The sequence below is a fragment of the Emydura macquarii genome, unplaced genomic scaffold (genome assembly GCF_026122565.2).
Source record: "Emydura macquarii macquarii isolate MOO-44397 ecotype Brisbane River unplaced genomic scaffold, CSIRO-AGI_Emac_v2 contig_1937, whole genome shotgun sequence".
In the NCBI taxonomy this organism is placed as follows: Eukaryota; Metazoa; Chordata; order Testudines; family Chelidae; genus Emydura; species Emydura macquarii.
The window spans coordinates 51072-71966 of record NW_027132074.1 but is presented as its reverse complement, the minus strand read 5'-3'; the positions used below and the strand labels follow the sequence as shown (position 1 = coordinate 71966).

Sequence of the window (20895 nt, the reverse complement as noted above, 5' to 3'; positions counted from 1 at the left end):
TTCTGTATCCTATCCCTACCTTCCAGGGCATCTACCACTCCCCCCAGCTTAGTGTCATCCGCAAACTTGCTGAGGGTGCAATCTACCCCATCCTCCAGATCATTAATGAAGATGTTGAACAAAACCGGCCCAGGACTGACACCTGGGGCACTCCACTTGTGACCGGTTGCCAGCTAGACATGGAGCTATTGATCACTACTCGTTGAGCCCTATGCTCTAGCCAGTTCTCTATCCATTTTATAGTCCATTCATCCAACCCATACTTCTTTAACTTGCTGATAAAAATACTGTGAGAGACAGTATCAAAAGCTTTGCTAAAGTCAAGGTATATCACATCCACTACCTTCCCTACATCCACAGAGCCAGTCACCTCATCATAGAAAGCAATCAGGTTGGTCAGGCATGATTTTCCCCTGGTAAATCCGTGTTGACTGTTCCTGATCACCTTCCTCTCTTCCAAGTGCCTTAAAATGGATTCCTTGAGGACCTGCTCCATGATGTTTCCAGGGACTGAAGTGAGGCTGACCGCTCTGTAGTTCCCTGGATCCTCTTTCCTCCCTTTCTTGAAGATGGGCACTATATTTGCTTTTTTCCAGTCATCAGGGACCTCCCCCTGTTGCCACGAGCTTTCAAAGATAATAGCCAATGGCTCTGAAATCAACTCAGCCAATTCCCTCAGCAGCCTCGGGTGCATTGCATCCGGCCCCATGGACTTGTGTATGTCCACTCCTTCTAAATAGTCATGGACCAGTTCCTTCAGCACTGCGGGATGTTCGCCTCCTTCCCATTCTGTGCCACCCAGTACAGTAGTCTGGGAGCCAATCTTGTCTGTGAAGACAGAGGCAAAAAAGGCATTGAGTACCTCAGCTTTCTCCACATCCTCTGTCACTAGGTTGCCTTCCTCATTCTGTAAGGGGCCCACACTTTCCCTAATCTTCCTCTTGTTGGCAACATGCCTGTAGAAACCCTTCTTGTTCCCTTTCACGTCCTTTGCTAGCTGCAACTCCAATTGTGCTTTGGCCTTCCTGATTTCATTCCTGCATGTTCGAGCAGTATTTTTTATAATCCTCCCTAGTCATCTGACCAAGCTTCCACTTCTTGTAAGCTTCTTTTTTGTGTTTAAGTTCGCCAAAGACTACTTTGTTAAGCCAAGATGGATGCCTACCATATTTGCTATTCTTTCTGCACATCGGGATGGTTTGCTCCTGAGCCCTCAATAAGGTCTCTTTAAAATACAGCCAGCTCTCTTGGATTCTTTTCCCCCTCATATTAGCCTTCCAGGGAATCCTGCCCATCAGTTCTCTGAGGGAGTCAAAGTCCGCTTTTCTGAAGTCCATGGTCCGTATCCTGCTGTTCTCCTTTCTTCCTTTTGTCAGGATCCTAAACTCGACCATCTCATGGTCACTGCTGCCTAGGTTGCCACCCACTTCTACTTCCCCTACCAAATCTTCCCTGTTTGTGAGCAGCAGGTCAAGAGAAGCACGGCCTCTAGTTGGTTGCTCCAGCACTTGCACCAAGAAGTTGTCTGCGACACTCTCCAAAAACTTCCTGGATTGTCTGTGCTCTGCTGTATTGCTCTTCCAGCAGATGTCAGGGTGATTGAAGTCCCCCATGAGAACCAGGTCCAATGTACAGGGTCTTATTTAAAGATAAAGTATATTTATAACCTGATCCAAGATCTCTCTCTAAGGTACTTTCAAATCAATTAATTTACTTATCTGCATTTTACCCCAAACCACAGGCAATAGGGACAAGAAATAACTACACTTCTTGGACATTAGACGAGCACTGGCACTCTACATAGACAGAACCAAACCATTCTGGTGGTCCATTCAACTGTTTGTGGTCTTCCAATTTCTCCTCCTGGAGAATTTCATCTTGGATAATTGCTTGTATCCAGGCTTATGATCTGGTAGGTATCTCACGAAACAGACAAATTGACTTCTTACACCACAAAATTACAAGCATCCTCAAAGGCATTCCTAGCACACATCCCTATGCCAGATATTTGTAAAGCAGCAACTTGGCCACCAGTGCACACTTTGCCTCCCATTACTCCATCTCCTAATACTGTAGAGATATCAAGTTTGGTCGAGCTGTACTACAATCTGTGTGTACATGAACTCTGATCCCTCTGCCTATTTAACTGCTTTAAGAGTCACCAAGAGTGAAAAGCACATGTGCAATCACTCCAAGAAGTAAAAAAGATTGTTATCCTTTCATAACTTGTTCTTTAAGATGTGTTGCACTTGACCATTCAATGACCTGCCCTTCTAACTCTTTACCTCGGAGTTTCCAAAAAGAAGGAACTGAGGGGTCTTGGGTTCAGCTGGGCCCTTTATACTGGTGGCAGCTGAGGGACTAAAAGCTGCCCCAAACAGATACCACTGAGGTAGAAATATCCAGTGAATGTATGCGTGTGTGTGTGTGGGGGGGGGGGGGATGCACACAAAATGGAATGCACATGTGTAACGCATCCTGAAGAATAGTTACAAAAGGTTAGTAAACATTTTTTTATAGTTTAGTGATAAGTATAGATAGCTATGTTAGTTAGTAGGTTGGTCTGGGTTATGGAGGAACTGAAGAAAAAGAAGTAGCTGGGATTCAAGAGATGTGCTTTGTGCCTGGCTCTCTTCCTGGTGTCAGACAACCTCATTAGGGGCCTGAAGTGCTTTGGAGAAGATCACTCTACTTCTGGGTGTTTCATCTGCCAGACATCCATGCCCAAAGCCCCCAAGGAGAGTAAGAATGGATTGTAGGTGCTTCTTCTTAAGAAGCTCTGGTTCCAAGCACTTGTCAGATTCAAGATCTAAGAAGCCAGTTTTTGCTCCTGTGATTTCTCCCAGCAAGTCAAAGCAGTTTAAAGGTTCCAGGAAAGCATAATCTTCATCAGGGCTGACTCTAGATCCTGCTGCTCAATCAGGGTTATGAAGACACTGATGGAGAAAGACAAGACTGCCTTTTACAGCACCAAGAGCCACATTGTCATCTCCGGTTCTGTGCCAGTTCTGAAGAAAGAGGCAAGGGAGAAGATGGCTGCTGTTAGCACTTCCAGATCCCATAGATCAGAGTTGTTAGATTCATCTGATTCTGACAAGGCCTGTATGGCTCTGACTTAGCAAATGAAGACAGGTCCGGTTTTAGCTTCAAGGACCAATTGGATCTGAGTATTTCACCAGATCGTGTGCCATTCAGGTCTTCATCTCTGGCTTCAACCTCTGATCTGATTCTGGGTCCATCCTTGGATCTGTCGAGGACCCTTACTCTGGTGGCTGATGTACAATCATTCAGTTTCCAAACATTCCTAAGATCCAAGTGAGAAACAGGGTCTGAGGAAGAGACACTCATCACCAGTTCCAAAGTCTACATAGTCTTCACTTGAAAAACGTAGAAGGGCAGAGAGATCATTAGTCTCTATTCATCCATCTATACCACCATCACCCCACTACCACTTCCTCCTCCTTTGCAGCAATTTTCCAACTGTCCTCTGTATGATTGTAATCTGATGATTTCTCTGTAAAGGATCAGGCTACAGAGCCATCCAGAGTGTAACTGGATCCATCTGCTTCTCAGTCCGTGGTGCCTGATACTCTATCTGAAGAAAAGAAAATATCTCCTCTTTTTGAACAAGAACATACTGACACAGACTACGTTCCTGATTTGTTGCCAGATGACCATGTGGGCAAGACTTCTGCCTCTTCTATTTCTGGCAGTGCTCTGCAGGTCTATGACCTGGTGAATTACAGGTCATCCATGTTGAACTTGCTTCAGTAGCAATGGAAAAAACCTGGTGTTTGGGGGAAACTCTTGGACCTATCTACAAATGTAGGATATTGTTACCAATTCTTAGTAGTCTTCTGCAGCCTGCTAAGACTGTTTGGTCCACTTCTGCCTGTTGCCAGCCTATTTCTGAGAAACAGACATATCACATACCCTCAGAACAGTTCTCATATTTTCTACACACATACTGTTCTTAATTTGCTCGTGGTGGCTGCTGCCAGTAGCAGGTTGGGGTTGAGACAAGCATATGCCACTTCTGCTGAAAGAGGAAAGAATGATTCCCTAAGGAGAAAGGTGTTCTCTTCTTCCTCTCTCATCATTAGGGTGGCATATTATCAAGCAGTTATAGCCTTCTATCAATTCCACCTGTGGGAAAAGATGACATTGTTTGTGAAGGATTTGGTGGATGACAAAAGGAGATAGGCAAATACAATCCTAATTGAAGATCAAAATGTGGCAAAGCACACATTCAGGGCTTTGTTTAATATTTTAGACTCTTCTGACAGAGCACTGATTTCTGAAGTTATTCTGAGGACATGTGCTTGGCTTTGCTCCTCTTCTCTAGCTCTGGATACCAGAATTAAGGTGGAAGATCTCCCCTTCGAAAAGGATGGTCCTTTAAGTGAAATGATGGATGAGTTGCTGGGAAAGCTGAAGAAGATTAGAATGACAGCTTTAAAGAACTCTTTGGGCTTGATTTCTTCAATAAGGAGACCTTTTACTCCTTTTTTCCACAATCAGAGACAGTGTTATCCTATCTTCTTCAGCTTATGTCTTGTCAAATCAAAGATGCGCAAGAAACAACTCTGGCAATCTACATCTTTCCAGAGCAAATACAAGGTCAAACTGAGGCTTAAATCTAAACAATCTGCTCCCTACCTGTTGTTTTTGTTGAATGCGAGACCTCGGATTTGATGTGATGACAGAATGTCAAGAATCAAACAACAAGGATCCTTCCCTTTCTCTGTTTGGAAACAGGCTAGCCCACTCCCAGAAAATGGAGGTTCAATAGATCAGACAAATGGGTCCTAGAAATTCTAGCGGGGGATAGGCCAGTAAGTTTAAGGAACTATCCCATTCAATTACCCCGACCCTCCCTTTTCAGGGAATCTTTTCATTCTATTGTCAGAAATGCAGAAATTGCTTCTGATATGGGCTGTTAAGGAGGTATCCAAACAGATGAGGGACCAGGGGTTTTATTCAAGATACTTTCTGTTGCATAAAAAGGATGGGAGATTTTGTCCAGTTTTAGATTTAAGAATTCAGAACAATTCTTCTACATTGAAACTCTGGCCTCCATAATTCCTTCACTTTCAGCTATGGATTGGTTTGTGACTTGGATGTTCCTACACATATCCCTTGCGCCACTTTTGTGGCCATACTTGGACCCATGATTGGCATATAGACACCCACTTTTGAGGACATCTAGCATCACCTAAAGAGATAAAGGAGCATGATCTGTTTCAGCTTCATTACCCAGATCTCTGGATCTTCAAGACGAGACCTTTGAGGCTCAGGAGGGAAGACTAGACAAGAAGGCTTCTCCAGTGACCAACATTTGCTCATCTTCTCCTCTTGAAGTGGTTATGCCTCCCCCACAACCTATAGCAGATGACTTTAAGCAGTTCCAAGACCTCTTTAAGAGGGTAGCAGATTTGGTACAAATCCCACTTGAAGAAGTCAAAGAGTCACACAACAAACTGCTTGACATATTGCAGACATAGTCATCAGCCAGATTTGCACTCCCCATCAACGAGGATTTGCTTGACCTGGCAAAAACTATATGGCAGACACCAGCCACAATACCCCCCCAATGTGAAAACAGGTGGACAAAAAATGTTATGTGCCCTCTAAAGATGTGGACTCTTTATTCTCTCACCCATCCCCAAATTCACTGATCATCAGCGCTGTTAACAAACATGGCAGACAGCACCATACTAAAACACCATCATATGACAAGGACTGGAAGCAAGTGGATTTATTTGGATGTAAATCATTCTTCAGTGACCCTACAATTTAGGATCACTAATTATGAAGCCCCCATGGGAAAAATACAACCATGCCAATTACTCTAAATTAGAACATCTTTATTGAGCACCTCCCATCAGATCAAAAAGAGCAATTTCAGGTGATTATTGCTGAGGGTCAGTTCCTTGGGAGAACAGCATTACAGGCTTCTCTGGATGATGCTGATACAGCTGCTTGTTCCATCTCAACAGCAGTGGCCATGAGGAGAGCTGCTTGATCTCACCTCTCTTGCTTTCCAAAAGGAGGTACAAGCCATAGTGGAGGAGGTCCCATTTGAAGGATCAAAATTGCTGGCAGAAAAAAAGGACAAATCCCTCCACACATTGAAAGATTCCAGGGCCACATTATGTTATCTGGGTATTTACACCCCAACCCAAAAAGGAGATAAGGAAAGTACCAGATGACACAGAGCTCTCAGTCTATTTACTTTCCTCCTCCCCGGAGACAGTATGAACCGCAAAGAAAGACACAGAGATTACAAAAACAGAGACAGACAGCTCCCACAATCATTGGCATTATAATCTACATCCAAACAACAATTTTGATGTGTTGATTGAGGCCCCAAATTACCACACCCAGTTTACTTTGCTGCAACCACCTTACTCCCTTATGTCAAAACTGGGAGAGTATAACTACAGATGAGTGGATATCAGAGATCATCGCCAAGGGATAGTCAATCCATTTTACCTCCCTCCCCTCTACTCATCCCTGTCCCTCTTCAGGCACCTTTCTCACAAGCACCTTTTACGCGAGGAAACAAACCACCTTCTAGGTGCTAGAGAACCAGTTCTCACCCAACACAGAGGGAAAGGTTTCTATTCCAAATGCTTCCTAATACAGAAAAAGAAACAGCTGTTAGAGAGCCATTCTGGATCTAAGGCCGCTCAATTGATAAAAATTCGATGTTTACCTTGGCAGTAATAATCCCATCTCTGGACCAGGGGGTCTGGTTCTTGTCCCTCAACCTATAAGATGCTTAGTTTCATATCAAATCCCCCCATCTCACAGGAGGTTTCTAAGATTCACTCTGGGTCAAGATCATTTCCAATACAAGGTGTTCCCGTTTGTTCTATCATTTACACGCAGGGTGTTCTTAAAGATCTTTTTTGTGGTAGCTGTTCAACTTCACAAACAAGATATGATTTCCATATTTAGACATATCTTTCTATATCTAGACAATTGCCTCCTCAAAGTATGTTCCTTCACCAATGCCTTGAGAGACATACAAAAGACTATAGATTTATTCCTACAATTGGGACTAGAACTAAATACCTAGAATCCAATTTGATCCCAGGCCAACAGCTGGAATTCATAGGAACCTACCTAGATGCAATGGAGCCAAAGCTTTCCTCCTATTGCACTGGTTCAACACTTTAGCCAGCTTAATCTCAATGGTTCAGGCCAGTCCTCAGATCTCAGCCCAAACTTGTCTTCAACTACTGGGGCAACAGATGATGGGCACGTTTGTCATAAATCATGTGAGATTCCATATGCATTGCCTTCAAGGATGGCTCCGAATGGTATATGTTGTGATACGACCCGTGCCCAGGGTAGCCAACTGACAATGCCAAGGTCAGGGCAGAGGCTGCAAAAGGAGAGCAGATTCTCCCCATGCTGGTGGGTGACACTAAAGCCTGGCTTCCCAACTAGCCACGAACTGCTTCTGATTACCCCACACTGGATATCACGAAGCCAGTCCACAATTGCCCACAGCCCCCTTTACTGCATTTCAGCTCCAGGCTCCCAAATCAGCACCAGGTCCAGCAAAGAGACCAGTTACTTAAACTCTCTGCTCTTTGCTAAAAAGGTTCCCTCTGACCCCAAAGGGTCAGCCACAGCACCAGATCAATATAAGTTTGGATCTTACCTAAAATACCATGCTGGCAGCCAATCCTTTAGTATCTAAACTAAAGGTTTATTGTAAAAAGAAAGAAATAAACCATGAGAAATGTTAAAGGGTTAAAGTAAATCACAGATATACAAATGATTAAAAGTCCATATACTTCAGGTTTCTGGAAGAAATGTGGAGTTGCAGGCTTGTGTAGTTCTCTCTGGTTCACATCCAGTATCTGGATGGGTCTAGGTCCTTCGGTTCAGTTGCAAGATGAATTGGTCCAGAGATAGGTGTGTGTCTGCAGACTGGACAGGAAAAAAGACAAAGATGGATCCTGTGGTTTGATCTTATAAACCGCCCCCCCCGGCCATGTGGCCTGTGGGAAGTCACAAGACCCAAAATGGAGTCCATAGTCACATGGGCCAATCCTGGTGACTCCTCCGGTGTGCCAGGGGTCCATAGTCACATGGGACAGTCCTGATGCTTCATCAGGTATGCTGCCTGCCATGGAGTCCAGAGTCACGTCAGCAGGTTCTGGTGACTCAGTGGTGATGCTGGCTTCTCCCTCAGGGCCCCTTGCACCTGGGAATGCCTTAATGGGCCATTACGCAGGCCATTGTTCTACAGCCTTCCTATCTGGGGTGTTGCCCAGGCAGAGCAGTTTGAAATACAGACATCTCAAATACATCTATAACTTCCATTTCACATATCACACATGAACATAAGTATTATTATCTTACTTAGCACATTATAACCTTCCTGACAGTACCTGACATGGCATATCCCACATGGATTATTATGATTCTGCCATACTGATGTCACCCAATATACTAAATGCCCCCCCACTCAAGCCAGCCCGCATGACATATGTCACAAGCAAGCAGTTTAAACAAACTACTATCAATGTCCTTGTTGGTCAAAAACTCTCTTGATTGGTGGATAGATCCTAACTATGTCTGCATGGGAGTCCCTTTCATTCAATAACCTCTGTCATTCATACTGAAAACAGATGCATCCCTAATGGAATAGATGCCCTGCTGGACACCTACAACATTCAGGGAAAATGGTCCTCTCTTGAATCCACATTACATATAAGCTTACTGGAGCTCAGACTTCCTTCTGCTGATTGAAGGCAAAATTGCATGTGTCTTTACATAATCTGCCTGGGAAGAACAAGAGTAAGATCAACTTTCTTGTCTGCTGAGTCAGTGAAACTATGGAACTGGTGCACTTGTCACCACATCAGCATCTCAGCAACCTACCTCCCGGGTATACAGAACACTACAGCAGATATTCTCAGCAGAAAATTTTCCCAAGATCACGAATGGGAAGTAGACACTACCATCTTTCAGAGCATATTCATACATTGGGGAACTCCAAAAGGTCTATTCGCCACAGCCAAGAACAAGAAATCCTCCTAATTCTGCTCCAGAGCAGGACTGGGTCACCATTCTCTGAGATGCTTTTCTCCTCAGATAGGACAGGCATCAATTATGCATTGCAATCTCAGAAAATGGGGATTGTTTGCCCTCATGGCGCTATCTAGCATCAAGGCAGAGCGCAAGATAGGGAGAGTGCATGTGTGGGCCGAACAGACATCGTTACCTAAAATCACTGATCTGAGGCACAGGGATGCAAATTCACCAAAGGTGGAGCATCCATAGGCGGAAACATCTCAAAGAACCGCAGTAACTGCACAAGGTAAGTAACCTCTTATGTGACTCCATTTGTGCATCTCAAAAAAGAGGCCAATGCAGCACTGAATGTGTCAGGACTACAGGCTAAAACTCGACAATCTTCCAGTATTAATCAGTATACATCCAGACATTCTTTTGTTTTGTATCTCTGGGTTGGCAGTGAAAGGAACTGAGGTGATAGAATGTGCTATACCTCCTTATGTACCCTTGTCCTCTGAATGTTCAGAGGCGCGGATAGAAGGAGAATGTACAAGTGCTCCTATGGATTCTGTTTGGAGAAGGTTCTACCATTAGGCACCCGTAAGCAGCACAATACCCCATAAGTGGGCATATACAGAGCCATCTTGCAGAACTTTGATTACAAGCAAGTAACCTTCATTTATGTAAGTGCACTTTTTTAATGGGACATAATATATTTCATTAAAATAAGATACTATGTTAATTGTGTTTCACTACTAATACATTTATGTATCTCTCCCCTTTTAGATGCAACGTGTGGAGCTCCACCTGAAGTTACCAATGCTCAGATTGTAAATAATGAAGAGAGAAGATATCTGCCTGGTGATAAAGTGCAGTATAAATGTCATGAAGGTTTTCAAAGTATGGGATTGAATTATGCAACTTGTGAAGGTAGAGAATGGTCACAACCGCCAATTTGTGAAGGTAGAGTTTGTATTTTAATTTAAACAAGTAAGACAAAGTGCACATTGGTGAGCTGGGAGCATAGAATCATAGAAATGTAGGGCTGGAAGAGAATTTGAGAGGTCATCTCGTCCATCCCCCTCTACTGAGGCAGAATTAAATATACTTAGAACATCTCTCACATGTGTTTGTCTAACCTGTTGTTAAAAGCCTCCAAAGATTGGGATTCCAGGACCTCCTAAAATAACCTGTTTCAGAACTTAACAATATATAAAGTTAGAAAGTAGTTAGGATAGAATATTTACCTTCCTTGTCTTACAGGAGACATTCCTGTTAAAAATACATCCCAGAATGACATTTACCCTTTTTGGCAACAGCATCACATTTTTTACTTATATTCAATTTCTGCTCCACTATAGCACGTAGACCTTCTTTGAGTGCTTGTACCTGTCCATTGCACTTTGGTTGTGAGTGTACCAGTTCATTAAACCAGAGAACTTTTTTTCCATAGTGGTACCCATCAGGGTGGCGCATATTTGTGCTGCTGGTCACGGGAATGAAGGGGTGGATGTTTTCCTCAATTCCTTTTTGACACAGTAGTCAATATTTGAGGCATGAGAGATTCTCCTACACTTTCCCATATTTCCATTAGAAATCAGTTTAGAGGTCTTTAACTGTAAATAGTGTCATGGTACTCATTTTCAAATATTTTCTTCTTATCTTGTTTTTCTTCAAACGTTTGGCTGGATATCAGGGTATGCCTAAATGATTGTGATTTATGCACTGTTCTGGCTGTAACAAATCTATGCCAGTCAACGATCCTTACTCCCATTGCGTGAAATGTTGGGAGAAGGACACGTTGGGGTTAAAACCAGGAAGTTGAGGGAAGTTTGACTTTGAGACATCCTAGTGGATGTCCCCCATTTGGAGCCCAGTCACTCAGCACACAGTGATTCGGACTCAACTCTGTCTCAGAGCACACCACCAGACTTGGTGACAACCCTATGTCCAAGACAGCTGGAGAGAAGACATTCTGTGTTTCTGATACCACAAAGGCAAAGGAAGTCATCCAGCACCTTGACCTACTCAGGCCAGAAGAAGTCCTCTTCTTTTTCATCTTCATCTTCTTCTAGGGATAGATTCCCAATAGATTTATATAAGAAGGCCAGTAGTCAGGTGAAGGATAACCAGCTTCTGTGAGACTGTTCCCAGTATTCCCACATTTGCACACTGTAGAATTGTTGACTTCAGCACCTCAGAGGGTACCACTGAGATAGCCAAGATGGCCAAGAGCTTCAACAGCACCAAAATACCTCTGCGATTAATGCTATTATATTGGTATCTACAACATCTGAGCCACACCCAGCAGCTAAGGACCTTTTGTGCCTGTTGATGATGAACTCACCACTGATACAGGACAAGGTCCAGGCTCCAACAATTCCTACCATGCAAGCCCTACTGGCATCTTCCTTGGCACCAACATATTTAGTGCCATCACGAACTGAGCCTTTTTCAGTACCACCGGAGTCTGGAAGCTCTATTATGCAGCAGATACCTTTATTAGGAAAGCCTCAGAATCTTCCTTTGGTACTATCCATCTTGCATTGGTCCAGGTCCCACCATCTTTTTATTCCACATGGTACTGTGCCAGCTTGGCATTCTAATGCTGACTCTTCTTCAGACTAGAAGTAGGATGCCACATACTGGGATCCCATTAAATGAAGTCTCAAGCATCTCCTTATTCTTCCTCATGTGACTCTTACTGTAGGAGACGTAGAGAGAGCGTCCCTTGGGGTTGGGCCCCAGTATGAGATCAAGTACAGCAGTGGCCATTCTTTGAATTTATGGAGGGTTTCTCAGACTCCAGGTCATCTTCTCCTAGTCACTGTTCTGCATCGTTTTCCATCTGCTATCATTCTCAGTACCAATTCCGGTACCCAGGAGCTGAGGGAGGATATCCCTCTGGTATCTTATCTTCCAGTTATGGATGTTCAGCAGAGAGAAGAGCAGACTGACAATGTAATGCTTCCACTCAAAACTTTCTCATAATCTCTAGATGAGGCCCCTGTTTTAGATGATTACAAGACATACCAGGAATTTATTAAAAGGATAACTACTTCCCTGGGAATACAAAGGGAATTGTCTTGGATAAACCACACAAACTGTTGGATATTTTGCATTCTGCAGGACCTACCTGAACACTCAAGAAGTAAATGCTTCCTACTTTTAGTGCAGAGGGGTCTTGCAGATGCTTAATTTGCACTTCCTAGAATCTTTTGACCTACTGAGTGGTCAGCTACAGGCCAGTGTTGTGAAGCCCTTGCACTTGCCACAGCTCAAGTACCTCCACTGTTTGCAATAGTGCCTACATCGCTTGGGAAAGGATGCAGTCTCTCAAGCAGGCAGGCAGCTTGTTGTTCCTTAGGCCAGTGTTTCTCAACCTTTTAAGGAGCAAGTATCCCCTAACTTCTCAAAATTTTAATAAGTACCCCAACACTCAATATTGCATGGGATTTTATATTTACAGACTAATGTGAGCCAGATGTTGGAAGAAGGGCTGAGTATATAAGGCCATGATATGACAGATGTCAGATCTAGTGTAGGTAGGGTTACCATCTTTACACCCGGGGTGCACAACTCAAGTATGTACCTGGGCTAGAGGTGATGTCGGCCAAGGCTAAGAGGCTTTGAGTGACATGCCAATGCTGGGGAATATAAAGCACGGTGCCAAATTTTTTGCCATAGATTTGAGAGGAGGAAGGGATGAGAAAGAGACAGAGATGGAGGGTGAGAGAGAGACAGGAAAAGAGGGTAACTGGTAAAATCTGGGACTGTCAGAGTTGTCAATTTCACTGCTCATCTAGAGCAGTGAAATTAACAAGTTTTCTGGGCACTGGGTCAGAGAGGGGACTGCCACTTAGCTGCCAGCATGGGAGGTGGGCAACTGCCACGCAATCTGAGCTGGGGCAGAGGAGGCTTGCATGCCAGCTGGGACCCATGGATAAGAGCAGGTCTTCAAGATGGGGCACTGGAGGCTGTCCCTCGGCTCGGAGCCGGGGCACAGGTGGCTGCCACCCAGCTGCGAGGCCAGCTCGCGAGACTCAGGAGGCTGCCACCGGACTCCCACCTGGGAGCTGGGACCCGACGGGAAGTGGGGGGATGCTGCCCGGCTTCCCCAGAAGCTAGCGGCTGCTGCCCACCAACCCTTCACTCAGTTTTTCTCTGGTTACCCCCTGCCTGTGTCTCGCGTACCCCCAGGTTGAGAAACTATGCCTTAGGCTGTAGCTGTATAAAATGTGGATCATTTTAGTAGCTAATGGTGCTACTAATGCAGAACAGCACCCTCCTTTTTAACTTTGACGCTCCAAGGGAGCGTCCCAGCTTCCGTCTGCTCTTTTTACAATGTCTCCTTTGGCAGAGCTGTAACACTGGCCTACTAACATTCTACAACATCTCCTTGTGAGTTTGAGAACCATTAGCTGGACACACGTTGGAGGTGCATTGTAAGAGGACATAGAGTCAGCTATGCAGAGACAAGTGGCCCCTGCAAAGACACCACTTTGCTTGAGACAATCACCTGAGAGCCACAGATTTGAAGTCTGAAGACCGTACCCCTTTTGCTTGGAGAAGAAACAGGACAAGTTATTGCAGTAGCTTACATGGCATTGCCCTTGGGTTTTGGGTGTTTTTTTGAGGAGGTGGAGAAAGAAAAAACTGGCAGAAACTAGTTGGCATAGCCACCTCAGCTACAGAGCATGAACTCCATGGGAAAACTAGAGACCAGTTTCTGGGAGTTGGGGAGGAAAAGCAGAGGATGATGTGGATAGGCTGGTCAAAAAATTTCCAAACAGAATAAATGCTGATTCATCAAATTTGAAATGTTTTGCAGAAACATTATGATTTTGACAAATCCTCATCATTGTTTGACCTTCATTTTTCATTCTATGCATCCTAACCCAAATTTTTTCACTAGTGGATAACCTTATTTATGCCTCCCTGCAATTTAAAATGTTTGTATAAACAGGATTAGTTAAGTACTAGATGATCTGAATTGATTTTATACACATCTAGTGGAATGCCATAAGTGATTCTGTAAACTTGAGGTCCTTCATGGGAATGTGTCAGTGACTGTACGAGTTTTCATCTCTTTTTTTTTTTCAGATATGACATGTGGAACTCCACCTCAGATTCATGATGGTTGGGTTCAAGGTGCTTCCAAGCAAAGGTATTTGCCTGGCGATAGGGTGCGTTATCGATGTGACCGAGGTCTGAGCCTTTTTGGATCTCTGACAGCAACATGTCAGGATAGGAAATGGTCCCAGCCACCAGTATGCAAAGGTATTTTAATTTCCTATTTCTAACATAGCCTAGTACTGAGGATATTGTTGAAATCAAAAACTTCACTCTCACTGAGAAGTATTTTACTTCCCTGTATTTCTGGCCTAGTTTACACTTGCCACGAAATTCGGAGGCAGTTGCCGGGAGATATGCAAGCTACATAGAGTAGCTAGCGTATCTCCTGTCAGCTTCCTAAATTCTAATTAGTGCGGTATCCCCACTATGCTGTGCTGATGGGAAATGCCCTCCTATCGATGCAGGGTTAATCTTTTTATGGGGGTGGATTTACTCTGTCGACTTCCTGATCGATTGAGCGGGTCTCCACTTCCACTCAATCGATCCAGAAGAATCAATCCAGCGGCATTGACTCTGCTGCCATCAGTGAAGACATACTCTCTGTCTTTTATAATGCACAAATATAATATCCCTTGCAAGCCCGAAAACAAATCTGTTTCCATTCTGTGATGTTCCATGGCAATGGTGATATAGGTTTAATGAAAGCATCCTCACACTGGGCCAAACCCTGAGCTTCTTATTTAAACAAATTCCCAGTAGATTTCAAATGGAGTTTGGACTGAGCAAATCCTGAGTAAAGGCAGAGGACCAAATTTTGCCAACCCTGCTCACGATGAATAGTTAACATTGATTTTGATTAACCTAGTCCAATATTAGGACTTCAGGATTTGACCCACTATATAATTGGACTAAGAGTGGTTGATTGTTCTTTATTTTTGATTTTTAAGGCCCACAATTTCACTATCCCTTCCAGGTGAGCTAGACAATACACTAGTGATGAAATGCCCACTCCGTTGAAGTCAGTGGAAAAACTTCCATTTAAGCTTCCAGACAAAAGAGGTGTCACTGTGCTCATTCATTTTGTCTGTCTTTGCATATATCAGTTCTATCTTTGAGTGATTGCTCATATCCATTCCAATACAGGTGAGTGCACACCCCGTGCACTAGTTCCCGGAACTTTTTTCCCCTGAGCAATTCCCGTAGGGTCGGCTCAGGCGCCCCCTGGTACATGCCGCGGTACATAGGGCACTGCCGACCTCGCAGGCCCTCAGTTCCTTCTTTCCGCCTGTGACGGTTGCTGGAACATCTGCCTCTTGCTTCAGCAAGTAGCATCCCCTTTGTGCATAGACTGTTGTCATTTAAGTAGATTGTTATAGTTAAGTATAGTGTTTTAGTAGTGTTAAGTAGTTAATTAGTTAGAATACTTAGATAGTAGCCCTCGGGGCTTCAGGTTGGGCCATGCCTGGCTCAACCGGCTTCAAAGCATGCACCGCGTGTGCAAAGGCTTTCCCCGTGAATGACCCTCACGACCGCTGCCTCGGAGAGCATCATAGGAGAGATAAGTGCAGGATTTTTCAAGCCCCGCACGCTAAAGGAAAGAGATGCGCACAGGGAGCCTCCCCCGACTCCTCAGGGTGGGAGAGCGCCCCTGCAAGGATCGTCAACGCCGGAGGCGTTCGCCACGGCATGCGCCCTCATGGGCATGTCCACGCCTCTGTCCCCCCCTCGGCCGAGGGTGCAGGGACTGGCGTCTTGGGGTAAACCCGTGCTGGGAGGCCCCAGTGGGTGGCAGAGACAAAGTCGAAGTCTCCCCTCAGACGGTCACAGAGGGCAGAGAATGTGGGCTCCCCTCCCAGCTCTGACACCGAGTTGTTGAGCTCCTCAGCATCGAGGGTGGTTGAGAGGTTCACGCGCGAGGCGACGCTGCTCCAGTTCTGCCTCGCGCAGAGGTCGCAGCTCCATCTCTCGCTCCTCGGTAGAGAGTCCTGCTCGGCACCGATTGTCATCCCCAGCGTGCACCCCGACAAGCACATGGCAACGGTCTCGATCCCCAGCACGCAGCCCAGAGCAGATCCCAGTGCCCACTAAGACCAGTTGTCGATCACCGCAGACACAGCAGCCTTCGGCACCGGCGGCTTCGGCACTGGCGTCTTTGGCACTTTGCAGCTGGTCATGTTCCATGCGGTCAGCTTCTCTGCGGCACCGTTCCCAGTCCCGAGGTAGGAAGTGTCGCTGCAAAACATCGAGGTGGAGGAGGCGGTCATCCAGCTCCTCCAGTAGCTTGTCCCCCTGACGGCACTGTAGATGTCAGCACCGGCGGTCGTCGTCGTCATCATCTTCTCGGAGCCGCTCTCTTGTCAGGAGCAGTAAGCAGAGGTCCAGCAGCTCTGGGTCCTGGACCCGCCACCAGGTGTCCCAGTCGGCACCAATGCCAGCACTGGCGTGGCCACAAGGCCCGTGGCAGTGGCCATACTGGGGGCCTTGGGGTACCCAATTGGACCAGGCCACGACGTTGGTCCACTTGTCAGTTGCCCAACTAGCACCCCCCCACTGAGCCAGCTGGACAAGGGCCATCCCTCCGAGGAGGGATCGGACCCTGAGGAGGATCCCTCCAGGGGGTCCCTCCCACAGTCGTCCTCCTCGTCCCCAGACGATGTGGCCAACAGGGACCATAGGGCACCGCTACCAGACTTCCGAGCTCACCAAGATCTGCTCAAGAGGGTGGCGAGCAACTTAAATTTGGAGCTCAAGGAGATGTCGGAGGAGGAAGACCCCCTCTTGGGGTGTCGGGGGTGGCAGGGCCATCAAGGGTGGCCTTACTGGTACACAAGAGGGTCTTAACCCTGGTACCCTTAGTCCCCCCTGGTAACAGGTTAGTTTCCCCCTGGAAAGGGTAGCCTCCCCCTGGTAAGGGTAAGCCTCCCCCTGTGAAGGGTAGTATCTTTTAAATCTATGGAGAAAACAGAAATTTTATTTCATACCGGATTGGCACTGGACCGGGTTAAAAACACCCCCGCTACTAGTTTCGACACCCTGGCTAGTAGTGTTAAAGTGATTAGGGGTATTATTCATAGAGCTGGACTGATGCTATCTCCTTATGCTATAGATAGAGTAAAAGATGGAATAGCTGGTTTTATGGATGATTTTAATCTCCAAGTTGGAGAGAAGAGTGTTGTTTGGGAGGAACAAGAGGATTTTAGTGAGAGCCAAGTTTTAGATTTTAATCTTTTACCGATGGCTTTTACGAATGTTTTATATAGTGACCTTAAGATAATTGTTCTATCTTCGAGTGATTGCTCATATGCATTCCAATGTAGGTGTGTACGCGCCCCGTGCACAGATTCCCGGAACTTTTTCCCTAGCAAGCCCCGCATGGCCAGCTCAGGCGCCCCCTGGAGTGCCGCGCTCATATCGCGGTATAAAGGGCGCTGCTGGCACCGCGGGTCCCCAGTTCCTTCTTTCCGCCTGTGACGGTTGCTGGAACTATCGCCTCTTGCTGCGTGCAAGTAGCTCATTCCCTAGTTTTTTCTTACTGTTTCAGAGTTGTTGTTCATTAGTTGTCATATAGTTAGATAAGTTAGTTAGTTATAGTGATAAGGTTAGAACCCCGGACGGGGTTCCTTCTACGAGGAAGTCATGCCGGGTTCCATAGGCTTTAAAAACTGTGACTTGTGTGGTAAAGCCTTCCCGCTCAGTGACCCGCATGACCGCTGTCTCCGGTGCCTTGGCGAAGAACACCGTCGAGACAAATGCAAAATTTGTAAGTCCTTTAAGCCTCGGACTCAGAAAGAAAGGGACGCGAGGCTAAAGGCAATTCTGAAAGAGTCGGCGCTCCATCCAGCTTCCGAGCCATCCCGGTCTCCGTCGGCACCGAGTGTGTCGTCGGTGCGGAGCGCCCCCCCACCGGCACCGCTTTCGGCACCGCCGCGGGCCTCGAAGGGGCCCAAGAAGACGGCACGGCCCCTGGCCGCACCGAAGGACTCCCCCCGGCCCGCGGAGGGAGTACGGAGACGCCCCAGCCAAGGGCCGTAGAGATTACTCCGGCACCGGGGTCTCCGCGCGGGCTGCCTCCCCCGACTCCTGGGGGTGGGGGAGTGCACCTGCAAGGGCCGTCGACGCCGGAGGCGTTTACTGCGGCACGAGCCCTCATGGCCTTGCCTACGCCTCCGTCCCCCCCTCGGCCGAGGGACAAGGGACCTGCGTGTCGGGGCAAACCCGCGCTGGGTGGTCCCGGTGGTTGGAGACGATCCCAATCTAAGTCTCCTTCCAGACGGTCACGGAGGGTGGAGAGCGTCGGCTCCCCTCCGAGCTCCAACTCTAGGTCGTCGAGCGACTCAGCACCGCGGCACCGTGGGCGGTTCCGAGTCCATCGCCGGAGCCGCAGGTCCAGCTCCGATCTGAGCAGGGACCGGGATTCGGGCTCGCAATCTTCGGTGCGGAGCCCGTCCCGGCACCGATCCAGGTCACTGTCGGCCGTCTCGAGACGCAGCGACTCACATCTGGCGGCACCGCTGACTCCGGCACCGATGGGCCCGGCACCGTTGCCCGCTCTGGCACCGATGGGCTCGGCACCGCTGCCTGCTCCGGCACCGCTGGGCCCAGCACCGGTGTTGGCCCGGGCACCGACATCAGGGCGACTGGACTCCCCTCAGCGTCGCCATCGTCGGCACCGCTCTCGGTCTCGAGGGGGTAAGCGGCACCGCAAGTCCTCTCGCCGCAGGGGCAGGTCGGGTGCATCGTCGTCATCGTCCCCGACTTCCTCGTATTGCCGGCACCGCAGACGTCGGTACCGGTCCACGTCGTCCTCGTCGGACCACTCCATGCGCCGGCGACATAAGCGGCGCACGGGGGGCTCCAGTGATAAGAAGGCGGTGCGGCTGCATCAGCCTTCCCTGCAGGCCGCCGGGTGGACCCAGGGCCCTTGGCAGTGGCCGTATTGGGGACCTTGGAATGCCCCTATGCCCCAGGGCTCGGTGTCACTACAATCGGTGGTGGCCCCCCTAGTACCCCCGGCCCCTAAGGCTCAAGAGCAGGGTTCGGAGGATTCGGACCCAGGGGAGGGACCCTCTACTGCACCCCTACCTTTCTCTTCCTCATCCTCGCCTGATGAGGCTGCAGCAAGGGACCGTAAGGGGCCCCTGTTCGATTTCAGGGCCCATCAAGACCTCCTAAAGAGGGCTGCTGAGAACTTGGGCATGGAGTTTAAGCTCATGTCCGAGAAGGAGGACCTCCTCTTTGGGCCCTCGAGCTCTCTGGGTCCCTCCCGGGCGACCTTGCCAGTACATGACAACGTCATGAAGATCGCAAGGAAACTTTGGCAGACCCCCTCCTCCCTGCCTTCCACTTCCAAGGGGGTGGAACAGAAATATTACGTCCCCAAGGAACCATTTGAGTTCCTCTACAACCACCCCACGCCAAGCTCCCTGGTGGTCGATGCGGCCAACCAGAGGGACCGTCAGGGGAACCAGGGTAGCACTCCTAAGGACAAGGAGGGCCGTAAGCTGGACTTATTCGGGAGGAAGATCTACTCTACTGCGGCGCTGCAGTTTAGAGTAGCGAACCACCAGGCCCTGTTTGGGAAATACAATAAGAACCTGTGGGCCTCGATGCAGAGGTTTGCCTCCCAGCTGCCCCCTGACCAGGAGGCAGATTTCTCCACTGTCCTCCAGGAGGGGGCTGTGGTGGCTACCGCTGCGCTACAAGCTGCTAGCAACGCGGCGGACACCGCCAGTAGGGCAATGGCCTCGGCGGTCGTGATGCGCCGCTGTTCGTGGCTTCAGGCTTCTGGCCTCACCCAGGAGGTTCAGCAGGCCATTCAGGACTTGCCGTTTGATGGCCTGGGTCTGTTTTCAGAGAAGACAGACGACAAACTCCATGCACTCAAGGACTCTCGGGCCACCCTGAAGTCACTCGGGTTGTATACCCCTCAGGCCTCCAGGCAGCAGTCCAGACCTCAGGCCCAGAGGCAACCACCACCCCCGCCCAGGCCGGCTCCTAGACCCGCCCAGCAGAGGAGGGGTCGTGAGCGCTACCGCGGTCCCAGCAGAGGAGGCCGTCAGGGGTCCTCTGCGGGGGCCAGCAGGGGCCTGCAAAAGGGGGTAATCAATCTAATAAACGTTTTTGACCCAGAGCAGGAAGGTAGTACTCTTCCTTCTCTCTGGGATCTTGGCCGGCCGTTTGCGGATAGGCTTCGCCCTTTCCTTATAGAATGGGAAGCCATTACTACAGACCGGTGGGCCCTGGAGGTGATTGCCAAGGGGTACACCCTCCAGCTTACAGCCTCCCCCCCCAACACCCCTCCAAGGCCGTCCCCCATTGGGGATCTAGCCTCGATCCGACTCCTAGTGCAGGAGATCGAGTCACTCCTTGTGCTGGGGGCGGTGGAGGAAGTCCCAGTGCCCGAGCGGGGCCGGGGATTTTATTCTAAATATTTCTTAATCCCCAAGGCGAAGGGAGGCCTTAGGCCCATTTTGGACCTATGTCGCCTAAATAAGTATATTAGGCGTGTTAAGTTTCGTATGGTCTCCCTCGCCACTATTATTCCGGTCCTTGACCCGGGGGATTGGTATGCCGCCCTGGACTTGAAGGATGCATACTTCCACATCTCAATATTACCGGCCCATAGGAGGTTTTTGAGATTTGTGGTAGCGGGACGCCATTATCAGTTTTGGTCCCTACCCTTTGGGCTCTCCTCAGCTCCCAGGGTGTTTACTAAATGTATGGCCGTGGTGGTGGCCCACCTGCGCCGTAGAGGTGTTCAAATCTTCCCCTATTTGGATG

The 20895-nt window shown here is 48.0% G+C and overlaps 1 protein-coding gene across 1 annotated transcript in view; it reads left to right on the top strand.

Annotated features, from left to right (window-relative positions):
* LOC137159814 (complement factor H-like) overlaps positions 1-20895 on the top strand; it is a gene marked incomplete at its 3' end in the record, with an annotated part of 69020 nt that overhangs the window by 25981 nt on the left and 22144 nt on the right. Inside the window, exons 6-7 of the mRNA XM_067558277.1 lie at positions 9826-10002; positions 14143-14319. Coding sequence (XP_067414378.1) covers positions 9826-10002; positions 14143-14319 — 354 coding nt within the window. The remainder of the gene's footprint in view (positions 1-9825; positions 10003-14142; positions 14320-20895) is intronic.